Below are 13,563 nucleotides of genomic sequence, written 5' to 3'. Positions count from 1 at the left end.
GTTTAGAAATGTGAGCAGTGGGAGGACAATTCTAAAATGTCAAAGAGTTGCTTGAATTCAAAATGGAGGAAATGTAATGGTCAGATCAGCAAATGAAGATGTATGGAAAAGTCAGCCAAACAAGAAGAAACCACGGACATAAGTTACATAACAGCATGTAACTTCCTTAGCTCCATTTTCTGGAATAAGGTGCTAACCTTGCTTGTTCATTTACTTGGGCAGGTGGGAAAGGAGTCGTATAAACTGGGGTGATGGGAAAGCATATGAGCAGGAAGCAGTTCAGTGGCTGCAAAGAAGCTGGGCTCAATATGACGTAATGCACCATGTCCAGCTAATGGACCGGCCTGAGCTTGAAGGTGGATAAAGCAGCTTCAGTTATGGGTCATTTGAGTTCTCAAGTGACAGATCAGACCTGTGGAGGGGCAAGCATAGCATCATTACTGAAATAAGTGTTGGCAAGGATTATGTGTGTGCCGTTATGTTTAATAATGTTTAATTTTATAAGCTGTTCTGGATGATATCAAGTAGCTGTTCAGTCAGTTAAATGCACGCAGCACAGTCACTAGAGAGGCTGGGTTACTGGCACTGAGTCGAGGGTGTGATATCTCTCCATGCATAGAAAATGTTATTTGTTTGTTACTTATGCTCTGGCCCTCTGAGAGCTCAGGGCATTACTCCAATAACCTATAAAATCCTGTTTCTGTGCCAAGGTATCTCTGTCAGCCGCTTCAGATGCACACTGATCTCACAGCCAGGCCTGCCGGCATTGCTGGAGTGGTATTCTCAGCACATCCGTTTGAGCAGGACCCAGGATCAGCTGAGGGAGCACCAGGACCCTTCCCTGCTCTGTTTCTTTTCTCCCAGTGGAACCATGGATGGTTTTGCTGAGCACGGGTGAGCTCCCATGGGCGATTTGAGGGTTGGGGTAAAACCTTACTCCAGTGAAATCAGTTTTGCTATTGACTTTGGTGGGACCTGCCTTCATTCATAAAGCGTTGACTATTATAATAGATTTACCAGCCCTGCAGGCAGTTCATGCAAGAAGAGTAATAGATTTAGCACTCTTGCTTCTAGAAATGAATCCCCTGGCTCAGGCAGAGGTCTGCAGAGAGCAGCTTCCCTGGGCCAAGCTCTTCATCCGGGAAGCCTACCACCCAGTACTGCACAGCAAGCCCGGAGCTGGCCGGAGCTGACTTGCACCTCCACCACAGGAGGACAGGCTTGTGCTGGCACACCGACCAGCTCTGGGAAAAGCCAAAACCCCACGGAGGTGTGGCCCTGGTGGTTGCATTGCAGTAAGCCAGTCCCTCGAGGAACAGCAGCAAGGGCGGATTTCCCCGGTTTGCACCATAGCCAAGATGGCCTTCAGCAACCTCGGCTCAGAGGAGGCATGAGCCACTGTCTGAGCCAGCATCAGAGTGAGTGAAGGGATAGAGTCTGGCCTGTTACAGGGCAGGGAACTGCTGCAGCAGCCAACACTGACCCAGTGCTGCAGCTGCAAAGAGGACTGTGGTCTGAGCGCTGCCTGTCATGTGTACTGCCCTGGCAGGATTTAAAAAGAAGAAAGGAGAGAAAGGGATTCCTGCTCCATTGTCCTTCTGCAAGTGGAAAAGGGCTGAACTAATTCAAACCAAACTCAGAACAGAAACTCCTCACAGGCAGAGACATTTTTCTGTCAAGTTTCAGCCCTGGGAGAATTTTTACAGCTGAGCAATAAACTCTTGAAACAGAGGTTAAGGGCCTCACTAGCTCCAGGCTTCTAATACAAGGAGCAGTGCAGAGCAATGCTCATTCTTTAATCCATAGGAATGTGTCAGGCTGGCAGGAAGCTGAAGGTGCCAGGGGATGGGATGGAGAGGGTTAATCACCACAATTGCCCAACACACATTTCCTAACATTGTCACTTTTTACCCACAAGTTACAATTTCTCTGTTACTATAGAGGCAAGATGTTGATACTGGATTCATTTTCTGGGTTTTATTCCTCTTTGTCAGTTTTCCCATGAACTAATAAGCCACAGTGGATTTGAAACTATGAGCGAATGTGAACATTATACAAAGCACTTTTATGTTCTATTGACATTTTCTTCCCACCCTAATAATTTAGAGCTGTTAACATAAAAAAAAAAAAAAAATTAAGATGATCATACTTCCCATCACTTTCATTTCCCAAGTCTATGAAGGAAGAATCATGAGTAATTTCCCATAGTTATTGTTTGCAGCGCAACACATGGTCTCAATTACCGGGATAAGAAACATGGAGAGGGTATTGGTGAGGATAAATGATTTATCTGTGCATTTCGTTCAAAATTCATTTTCCATGCCATAGTTTATGTTATACTGATCAACCATCATCTTTCTTACTTCACTTTATAAACATAACCCAGCTATTCTGAGCAGGGCACCAGGTCACAGGAGATCAGTTTGCTGATACATTTCTGAAGCAGTGAAGCACAGATCCTTGATCAAACCTACCTGCCATTAAAGGAGTCTGCCCAAAAGGGCATCTCTGGACAGATCTGTACTAAGAGGGCACAAAATAACTCTTTGCCCATATCTAATCTCAGCAGTGTGAGCTCCATCTGTGGAGCAGACATATGTCAGCCTTGTGGTTCATCGCTCCTGCACAGGTAGCAGGCAGGTATGGGCAGTGCGTGACTGTGCTGACCAGCACATGCTGTAAATGTGCACATACCAGAGCAGCTTGGATGTGGCAGAACTATCGTTTCAGGACTTTGATCTTGCAGTGTATTTGTACAGTGTATCTGTACAGTGTTGTGCTGCCTGACTGAGGTGAGTTGATGGCACAGCTGAAATTCACAGCAAACAGAGGGTTTTGTTTCTTGCAGTTTTGCAGTGTTTCGGGTTTAGCCCTGCTGACTTTAAAACCAGGATTCTGTGCTCTTTCACCCCACCTTCCTGATGCTCAAAGTGCAATGAGCTGCTTCTCTCACAGGACTAAACTTGCATGGAGATGATAAGGAACACAAGGGGACTGTTTAGGGGACTGGTAAAAAGACTTAGTAAACCCTTTACCATTTCTCTAATTTTCAAATGGATTCCAGGCTGTTTTGTGGAGAGCCCAGAACTGTGCTGTTTGTTAGCTTGAATGAATCAAACACAACTAATTGGCCTTTTCCAACAGAGCGTTGTGCAACTTCTGCCAGACTTGGCCTTCAACCTTGTCCCAGTGGTTGTGTTGAGACCCACAATTTCCTTCCCTGGTTTTATCTATGCTGTCATTGTGGAGAAGAAAATGCTCTGGTTCCCAGCATATTCTGGGATAGAGGAGCGTGTAGTAGACTATGTATAGACGACAACATGAGCTTTCATAAATTCAGCCTCATAATTGATGTCATCAACTTACAAGGGCAAACAAACAGTGGGCAGTTCACACAGAGTTGGCTTAGTAGAAATACAGTTCCACATCCTTTATCTTGTCTGTGCTCTGAGAACATGCACAGTGGTATTTTGCAGCCTCTTTTGTTTGTTTTTTTTTTTTACTTCCCCTTCTTTGCTAGGTGCTGCTTTCAGCTTTAATCTGTGCAACATGGACATGATACGGTGATTAAAAATGAAGAACTGGTCTGCTTAGGTGGCTTTTCTCACACTCCCCTCCATCTTTCACTCAGTCTATGCTGTGCTTTCTTGGCTGGAGCAGAATTCTCCAGCTCCAGAATGATGTTTCACACCACAGGAGTAGAAACGGTCACTGGTCTAACACATGGCAGCATCTCATCCCCAGGGAGATTTGGTGCAAGAGCATTATGGAAAAGTGCTTCTTATCTTCTGCTGGGGCTACTTCCTAGTGATGGGAGAACTTGGAAAAAGCACTGAGATCTCTTACAGTGGCAGATTTGAAAACTGCAATTAAATATTGATGGTGAAGTACCCTTTTGGTGAAGGGTTTTATGCCTTTGATGAGTACAGTTTCAGCACAGGCAATGGGTAATCTGTTAAACTTTTGCTTGCCTCATTACACTTTTGAATTCAAAGTGAGAAATTGTCTTTAAGGACTTAATAATCCACACTCAGTACTTGCTAAGGTCACACAATGGTCTGGTTCTGATGTGCTTTTGGGACTTTTCTGTTTGACTCATTTGGTAACTGCTTACCCACCCCACAAATAGGCTGCGCCCTCCAAAGATGAGCCACAGTGAGCTGCAGTCCCACGGCCCTTAAACCACAGCCAGCAGATACAACTTTTGTCCAAAAAATGCATTTTTCCTGCTGAATATTTGCATAATTTCTTAATTTGAAAAACAGAAATACTTTGGAAGGACAAATTTTGCACTGGAAAGACTGGTACCAGGTTTTGCTCACCTTAAAGACCTTGCCTTCCTCATCCATGCCTGGATCACATCTGTGAGCTTGGAGCAGCTGAAATAACTCTACCTTTCCCAGCTGAGAAAGAGACTGTTTTTGCTAGTGGAGATGGGAGCTGGTAAGCAATCAGGAGAGCTTTGCCCCATGCAATGGCCTCTGCCTCTGGATTCGGATGAAATGGGTGAGCTCATTCATGAAGGAATGAACACCACGGGAAGGCAGCAAAGAGGGAGAAGTAATAGTTTGCTTGACTGCACACAGAAGGAAACCTGGAAACATACAGCAAGTATGTGATAGTTATCCGTCTACCAAAGCCTGAAATTCTGTGTTCCTCTCTGTTCTTCTTTTTGTCCTTTTAACCGCCTTCCTTGCTATGCTTTTTGCCTGAGGAGTTTCCTTGTTGCCCTTTTAACAGTGGAGAACCTAGGACAGGGATATCACTGCCAAGGCCCCAAAGCCTGCTGGTCCCAGAGCTTCCCACCTGGCCCCAGTTCCAGTAACCCACTGGGCAGACCCTCCTCTCTCCTTACTTGATCCATTTTAGTGCAGATGTTGTACAAAAAGCACCGTGTCCATCAAGTGCTTGTTGGCTCAGGAGCACCAGCTGAGGGAGTAGGCTTCGCACTAGAGCTTGTAGCCTGGTGGAGCTGGCTACCTCGAGAGCAGCTGGCTGTTGATACATGTCAAAAAACTTTTGAGCAGCCTTCCTGCAGCCAGCAGAGCCAGAGCTGCTGAACTGCTATTCCCTTTTCTCCTTTCTCCTCGTTTCCTGTTGTTTCAGCTTTGCACTGATGTGAATATAGACTGACAGTGCGGTTCCTTGTCTGCTCCACACTGGCACCTTCCTTCTCCCTTCCTGCCCATCCCTCCAGTCACGTGCTTCTTAAAGCAGCAGCAAACTGTGCTATCACCTTCTTCTCTGGATTCAGTACTTACATTCCCAGTTCAGCTGTTCATATTTTGCCTGGTAGTTGGAGCCAGATCCCGCTCAAATATTTTCCATCTACAGTTTATGTTTGGCACAAAAAGAATCTCATGATCAAGGGGTTTAATGATGATACATACTTTTTTATTTAAAAGGACAAGTTTCTGTCTGGAGATCCCTTTAAAACTCCTGAAGGAATCTAAAGACATCTGCATGAAAAAGTCTTCTGAGCTCTTTTCTCTCTTCCAGGTATCTTTGCAGTGGCAGATCTAACGGGACTGGCGAGATGAAACCTGTAGCCCCATTGGACACCTCTGGGCTGGAGAACTGATGCTGCAGAGCTCTGAGTCACAGGAGTTCACTGAAGCAACAGGTAGAAAGTGTGTTTTCCCACTTGATGGTTTGGATGTGAGCCATGTTGTAACACAGTACAGGGATGAAGACCCTAGGTCTTATTCGCCTGCATAGACTTGTCTGAATTTATCCTTCAAAATGCAAACATGCAGCACAGACTGGATTGTGGTTGCACAAGTCGTATCTTAAGTCAGTCTACTCCAGCCTTAGAAATTGCATATGCAACTTCATATTCAGAGTTTTGAAGAAGGCTCAATTGTTTGGACGACTTACAGAAGCAGCACTGGTGGGACATGTGGGAACACCTCTGCTGCTGGCAGAGCATCACAGATTTGTGCTTTAGTGTGGTTCAGGGCTTTGGGCTTCCACCCAGTGAACCCATTTCTACACTGTTTATTCACGGGACTCACCTCTCTGTCCCAGCTGTTTTGGGTTTACGGTCAAAACTCGAGATCAAAGTGAAACTTAGCCAAAATGCCAGGATTTCCTGGTTACAGAATGAAACCAAGCTAAGACTTCAGAGTACGTATGGTTTCTACCTAAAATCATAAATCATCTCTTATTCACCTAAAATTTGTTCCAAATTTACTCAAAACTTGGACCAGATTTACCTGAAACTTTGCCCGGGACTGCTTGAAACTGAGCCCAGCTTCAGAAAGAGGTTCATGAACCTCAACAAACCTGGCCTGAGCCTCCAGTATGTAATGAAACCTAAAACCAGGGGAGTTTCACCTGGTTTGTGTTTGGTTATACTGTTTCTCACCGCTCTAGTGCTTAGGATGATTACAACAACAATGCATCTATACAGAGCTGTAAGCATACACATAGCATAACAAAGGAGAAGAGTCCAGGCAGCTTTCCTACCTGTCTGAGCTTACCTATACTGCCACACATCTGCAGTCAAACTGAGCCCCAACACACTCTGCTTAAAAAAATCTCATAAAATTCTTCTGGGTTGTCACAGAAAAAATAAAACCAATCACCCTGAAGCACCTCACATAGGAATGATAGGAATAAAAGATCAATCTCCAAAGAAAACTAAGCAGTAGCCCTGTTTTCCTGGCTGCTTCATCCCACAGCCTTAGAGACGAGCCGGGAAAGCTGGCAGAGCCAGGCCCTGCTCACCAGCAGTGTCACTTTTGATTACCTCCATGCAGTCTGCTGACCTGGATACTCACCCAAAACCTCTTATCCAGCAGAAAACCACCAAACCACCAGGCACTGCCACTCTGCATTTTTCTAAGTGCTGCCTGCAAGGACAGCTTCCCATGTGGATCCCTGTGGGGAAATGGCAACCCCCGGGGGCTGGGGCTGAGACATGTTTTTCTGCAAAGGGACTGTTTGCATGGCTTCACGCGTGCTGGGCCTGTCATAGCAGATGAGCCCATTTGGCTTCTTACCCTTCACTGCAGAAACACTCCAGTATTTCAGAGCTGCTCCAGGCAGGATGGCGACTGACTATAGGCTCTTCCAAACTGAAAGATCTGGTTCTTGATTTCTACCCTGTAAACAGAGGATGACAAACACATCCCAACCTCACAAGGGTGTAGTAAGGATCAAAACATGTGTCTGCAAGGCGCTTACATCCTACAGCCCTGGGAGCCATAGAGAAGGTCATAAACAAACAAACCCACAGATGTGAATGCTGAGCCAAGGCCAGGGCTGGGCCCACAGTGCTGCCACACAGGAGGGAAGGGTCCTGCCCAAGAGACAGAAGAAGAAAAATCTTTTCCTGGGCACTTAGCAGAGTTTTAGCAACAACGTGAGTTCGGTCTGAAAGCCCTGACAAACAGTTACCCCTCTAGATTCCTTAGAAATAAAAATACACATTTCCACACGTGCATGTGAATGATTTAAGACTCAGCCATATACTAACATGCAGCGGTAGCACACACTGGATCCACCAAAATGAACTCCAGGCTTTGAGCCAGCTGTGCCAGCATGCTCCTACTGCCCAAAGCACCCCAGCCTCCACTTCCCACCTCAGCAATGCCACTTACGAGCACATCAGAAATGGGAGAATCTGAAATAAAAAGACTCTTTGGTAACCTCCCTGGCCTCAACACTGCTGCACTGAACTCAAGGGGAAGCTCATAACCGAGGAGTTGGCTTGGGCAAAGTATTCCTCAAAAGCATTTGTTACAAGGGTGTGATTTGTTTGGCAAGTTCTAAGGACAACAGAAGTAGATGGTTGGAATTTGTTAGAGCTGAAGTCATCAACATCTTCAAGGCTTTGCTGGAAAGCAGAGGGTCTCATCTTGGGCAAACCAAAGGGCACAGCACCCTTGTGAGAGTCCAGGATCTGTCCTCAGAGTCTCTGTGTGGGGACTGAGGGCCTTGGCAAGGCACGCAGTGAACAAGCAACAGCACCATCTGGTCCTGCCACTGAATGCCTCCAAGGTAACAGGGACAGCACAGGACCTGTGCCTGCAGGTGAAACAACAGCCACGTGCATTGGGGCATTTTTAACAACTGCTGCATTCACCCTTTCCTCTTTTTTCCCCATTCTTGTTACTATTGCAACAACTGCAATCATTTGCCATTTACTTCAGTGTGATGGCACGCTCTTCCCCAAAGCACAGCTGTATGCTCGCCCTCTCCTCAAGTTTTCCTCAAGTTCTCACAGCATCCAAAGCCAGTATGATCTTGCAGTTTAACTCAATGCCTGAACCCACAGTGCTGATGCATGGGCTTGCACGCAGAAGCCCTGCATACAGACTTGGAACTGCAGGAGCTCACCCAGGAGCTGTGCAGGTTTCTGCAGAGATCCAACGCGCTCAGGCCACTGCCAACAATGAGAAGACTTGTTTTCTTTCTGAACGGTTTCAACTAAGCATTACATTGCCAACACTGTGATAGTATGAGGGCTTATTCTGGGCGAATACCCTGGATTTACTGGATTAACCTGCTGTACATTGTATCTTGGCTACTCCTGCAAGCATGAAGCCAACTAAAACAGACAGAGCTTAAAGACTTGCTCCAGAGAGAGGGAGTAAGTAGGTACGTAGGTAAGATCCTGGGCTCAGATGTCCCAGCTTAGGGACTTCCATGTGTCCCATTAGCTCCTGTGCTACCTGGCACAGGGCAGCTGCAGGGGCACTGGGATGGGCACACAGCTCCTGCTGCCCTGCACACAGCCACAGCCTCAGCAGCTGCTGAGTTATGACTTCCTCCCTACAGGAGATCTTCTCACAACAGTGAAGCTGAAAGAAGACAGGCTTACTCCTTCCCATCCCATTCCTGCTCAGAAAGTAGCAGTACCATGCTGCAACATAAGCTGCCAACCTTGCTCAATGCAGTCTCATTTTGGCAGAAGCCATCAGAACTATAAGAGGTTTTAATGATTCCAACACAGCATCATTTTAAAGGAGGAATCCTAAAAATTCTTTTGCAGCAAATAACAGTTTTTAAAGGTGGTGAGAAGACTTCTGCAATGCCAGCACCTCCCCCTCCCCCCCCTCCAGTCTGCTGTAGTGCAGCTGCAGGCTGCTCTGCATGGCACTTACCTGCAACAGTGCTGCCAGCAGGGACCAGATGTGCCCAAACACGGATGGGGAAGCTGTTAGGCAATGGCTGTGGTGTCTGTCTTGCTCTCCAAACAGCCCAGGCCTGTCTGTGCTCAGGAGTCTTGTCCAGAGGAGCTCTTCCAAAGCACGAAGCTGAACTTGAATCACAGCGTAGAATATTTATTTTAGAGAAAACCTGAGTGTGACCCATTGAGACCTGTGTAAGAAAGTAAACACTTGGGGTCCTCTGAAAGTCTGCATAAATGAGAAACTGGAAAAAGCCACATTCTGCCAAAATACATGTCAGCCATCAAGTTTACAAGATACTGTTACAATACACAATGAGAACGATTTGATATGCACAGTCAGAAGCCATCTTTGTTTAACAGTTAACCAAAAACTATATTTATTATCCACGCATGCATCTATGCCCAGTCATATGCACAGCTGTGACAGAGGGAAGCCACGGGGTTATTTCACATATTTCATCATTTCCTTGAATTTGAAGAATAGCCTTTAATTACAAAAGCACACACATGGGATAAAACCTCCAGTGAACCTCGTGCTCAGTCTTTGGGATCCCACTGTCAAATCAAACACAGGAAAATACTGTAAATCACACTTACAGGTTAAAACCACTTCTTAATTGCAGGTCTCATGCAGTGTTTTCATGCAACCTTTGTGCTTCGCTGAGAGTTCAAGAAAACTGCAGAAATTCAAGCTAATGTAAATAATTATACGTATCTGGCAACTAAAACTGACAGGCAAGATTGGGCACTTTGCATCTTTAAACCACTAAAAGAGATGCTGCCAAATTCGTATTGGAATTATTTGAAAATGGTATTTTAGTCAATGGAAGGATTGAACTACTTCGAATTGGTCTCCTCCGTGTGTGACAGAATAACAACGCTCTCATCTGCCCTTATTTCTGCAGCGCAACAAAGATGACTTGTAGAACTGTGCAGACAACGCAGGGGCTGCTGCAGCACCATCAAGGAGGTTTTAGCATATTAAGGTGTTATAAATGTGAAACCAACACCGCTTGGCAGAGTCCTGATGGCTCTTTGTGAAACCATTCTTTTCAGTTCCTCTCAATATTTGAGGGCTGGAGAGAGAATACCCAAACCATACACTGTAACCAGAAACCATTACAATCTTACACACTGCAAAAACAATCCCAACCTGCTGAAGTCGAAGTGGCACATACAGCTGTGAAGCTCTGATTACATTTTGCCGTAGTTACACAAGATATGGACAAAAAAAAACCAACACTGTTTAAGGTTTTGGCACATCAACATGTAAAATCCAGACATAGTCTATTATAGATATCAAGGTAACCCCATGCGCATGCACCAGCTCCATTCTGTATAGTTGTATTTGCTAAGCAGAAAGAAATCCAAGAGAGCTGAAGGTGAATTACAGAGAACAATACAACTGGGGGTAAATTGTTACAGTGCATTTCCTTTTGAAAATGAGCACAGCTCAGTGTACATTCTCTCTATCAATTACAACGCAACCCAAGCCGTATTTTCAGTGCCACCACTTGCTCCATTTCTGCCCCTGGTTTTGAAGCATCACATCTCAGTAGAATGTTCTGCTGCTAAAAGATGTACTGCAGCACTTGAGTATACGAGAATAATGGCATCACTGAGTAACTCCTTCCACATTAAAATGCATCTACAACTGATGGCTGTTTTGGTATTGGGTTGTGACTTTGTGATCCGTCTTAGATGATTTGAGAACAGCTGTTGCAGTAGGGGTAAAAGAACTGAATATTTAAAACAAGGCAGTTTTAGCAAATGACTTTTCTAATGATTAAATGCAGATTATTACTTTTTTTTTTCTGTACAGTGACTTAACATCCACTGCTGCACGCTTTGGCCATCAAAGTTACTGACTGACGTGATTATTCAGGTAAGAGTCATCAGAAACGTTCTAATGCACTTTCTGGAGCCACACAATTATTTTAGAGTTCCGCTGCTGCTCAGCTTTGCGAAGCTTTCTGTATTTCCTCTGTTCTTTCTTTGCATGAAGAGTGAACAAACAGTAGCAGCATCCCTTCATGAAGAAATCACCTGTGCACACATACAGACAACAAACCCTACCAAAATTGCCTGAAACATAAGAATTCAGTTTATCACTTTCAGCAAGAACACAAAGCCACAGAATAAACTAAAAAAAGAACTGTTTTATTGTGACATTTATGACATTGAACCCTTGCTGATATGAATGACTATGGGTACTCTTGACATGTTACATAATGTCATGGCGTAGGATGGCACTGATTGTCATCTGACTTTTGAGAATGTTTAATGGTCCCTACTGACCTCAGTGCATTTTGGCAAGTCACAGAAACTTTATCATCAGGTTTGTGTATACAGTTAACAAGTAGTTGGTCTTATAAGCACCATTACAAACCCTCACATTAAGGGTATTATTAATCTAGTTTACAAATGCTTCATTGATAAAAATAGCATGATTACAGTATACACACACTTAATTTACATGTAATGTATTATAGGCATAACTGAGATAAACTACTGAGCTAACTTTGGTTGATTGAAGTATTTAGACTGAATAATGGCAATTTTGGCTTCTAAGTTGTGTAAATATTACAGTGCATTTATAAATCTAGGTTGAAAATTTACTAGCACCAAATGGATATCATAAATGGCTGACCTAGTAAGTTGTAGTTGGAGAAGCGAAGTTTAAGAATTACAAAAATAGAGCTGTCCATCAGTTGAAAGCACATTCTTGTACCTCTGCTGAAATGATGACGTGTCTCAGCATCAGTGGCCAACTTCCAAAGGCAAATGTCCCAGTTTTCAAGATTCAGCATATCAAGGTAGCTCAGCTACAGTTAAAAGCCTGAGAAAGTGGTTGTTTTGAGCTAGGGTATTCATCCTGTACCTTGTTTATGTATATAATAGTGCTCGTTCATACAAATGTACTCACGTAAGATTGTACCTATGATATGGAGAATCTGATTGGGAGGAATATTCAGTCCTACCTATCTATCTTTGGTTTAATTATTTGGTCTTTGGTTGATGAATTAATGAAGCAATATCTGAATTTTCATTTTCAGGTTATCTCCCAGCTCACCACTGAGGTAGTCTTTGTCATGTTTCTCTTCAAGCTGGTTAAGTTCCTTCTTTTTATAGAGTGGAATACTACTGATTTGTAATGAATAGTTTCCAGGCACTGGCTTCTTCTTTGTGAAATGAAGGTAACTTATTCCGTCCTTCTTATTGATTCTAAAGAAACCATCTTCATTTCCGGAGTCAATTAAATATCGGTTATGGTTTGTCAGTGTTGTGAGGGCAGGAAGCAGTTTCAGGATGCGATCTTTGTTACTGAGATCGGAGATGTTGATAGAAAAGACTGCTGCTTTCTCAATATCCCAGCTGGCAAGACTGACTGGAGGCTCCAGCTCTTGCTCATCCTGCACAAGAACAAATGATGTTAGCTGCCTTTGTCAGAGAACAATTCACAGGCGTCTATATGTGTATTTCTGATCCAGCTCATCCATTATTGATGAAGTAGTTTTTAAAAGGAGATCCTGTTAAGTCACCTGTCTAAACCATTCTTGGAGGCTTAGTGGTTGTCAGAATCAAGTATGGTTTTTGACACCAGCCCCGTGTGGTGATGGGAGGCACACGGTTTCTCCACGTGGGTCCTGCTGCCTGACATCTGCCTGTGCTCAGAGTCCTACACTATGCAAAGTGCTGATCTGCCTCTCTGTCAGAGGGAATCACAAGATAACAGGAACGATGCACAGAAGACAGAATGGTCTGTGGGAGAGGCATGTTGTTTAGGTAGGAGTTTTCTACTTTGTGATATTTGCTCTGTTTAGATGTGAAACTGGGGGGAGGCTGCTGGAGAAGCAGCACTACCCCTCACCTCCAAGTGACAGTTACTGTACTTCCCAAGTCTTGTACGTGTGTCACGCTGCAGGAGCAGAGTTTTCATATAAATATGGGTGCTGGAAGCACTTGTTAATGTTTGGTTAATATAAAAGAAACCAGTGACAACAGCTAGGAAGAAGTGGAGTTGAGTGAGCACTGCAATAGGTTTTACACATTCACTAGCACACAATTATCCCACTGAGTGACAAACAGAAACCTGCCTCTGTCCCTAGCAACTTCCAGGTGATGACAGATGAAGCTCAACCTCCCTAATTCTGCCTGGACCAGCAGTGAGCAAAATACATGACCTCACCTACAGCTCTGCCCCCAGGCTGGCAGCCTGAGTGACTGCGAGTGTGGATGAGCCTCAGGAAGAGCTGCAGTACTGGGACGCCCTGGACTCCCTTGAAGTTCAGTGTTCACATCCAGGGCTCTTTGATTTGGTGTGAGCTCCAGACCCAGACACAAAATGGTCCTGCTCGGAGGGGTCACCATCCACCCTGTCCAACGCATACTGCCTTTCTGGCCACAAGGTCACACAGATGTTT

General features: G+C 44.6%; 1 protein-coding gene and 1 long non-coding RNA gene across 4 annotated transcripts in view; one reads left to right on the top strand and one right to left on the bottom strand.

Moving 5' to 3' along the window:
• The first annotated feature begins 716 nt into the window (after positions 1-716).
• LOC140257030 (uncharacterized) lies at positions 717-12,308 on the top strand. The gene is made up of 4 exons (XR_011904911.1): positions 717-894; positions 5,500-5,623; positions 10,962-11,024; positions 12,196-12,308. It is a non-coding gene; the product is annotated as an uncharacterized lncRNA (long non-coding RNA).
• Positions 11,286-13,563, bottom strand: part of FBN1 (fibrillin 1) — a 139,985-nt gene continuing 137,707 nt past the window's right edge. For all 3 annotated transcript variants that reach the window (XR_011904909.1, XR_011904908.1, XM_072346019.1), the window contains one exon: positions 11,286-12,552. Coding sequence is in view for 1 of the 3 variants with exons in the window: in XM_072346019.1 (XP_072202120.1) it covers positions 12,163-12,552 (390 nt within the window). In the remaining 2 variants the exon portion in view is untranslated. The remainder of the gene's footprint in view (positions 12,553-13,563) is intronic.

This window comes from Excalfactoria chinensis, chromosome 10 (assembly GCF_039878825.1).
Source record: "Excalfactoria chinensis isolate bCotChi1 chromosome 10, bCotChi1.hap2, whole genome shotgun sequence".
Lineage (NCBI taxonomy): Eukaryota > Metazoa > Chordata > Aves > Galliformes > Phasianidae > Excalfactoria > Excalfactoria chinensis.
The sequence above is the reverse complement of the archived record's forward strand: the minus strand, read 5'-3'. Positions and strand labels throughout refer to the sequence as shown.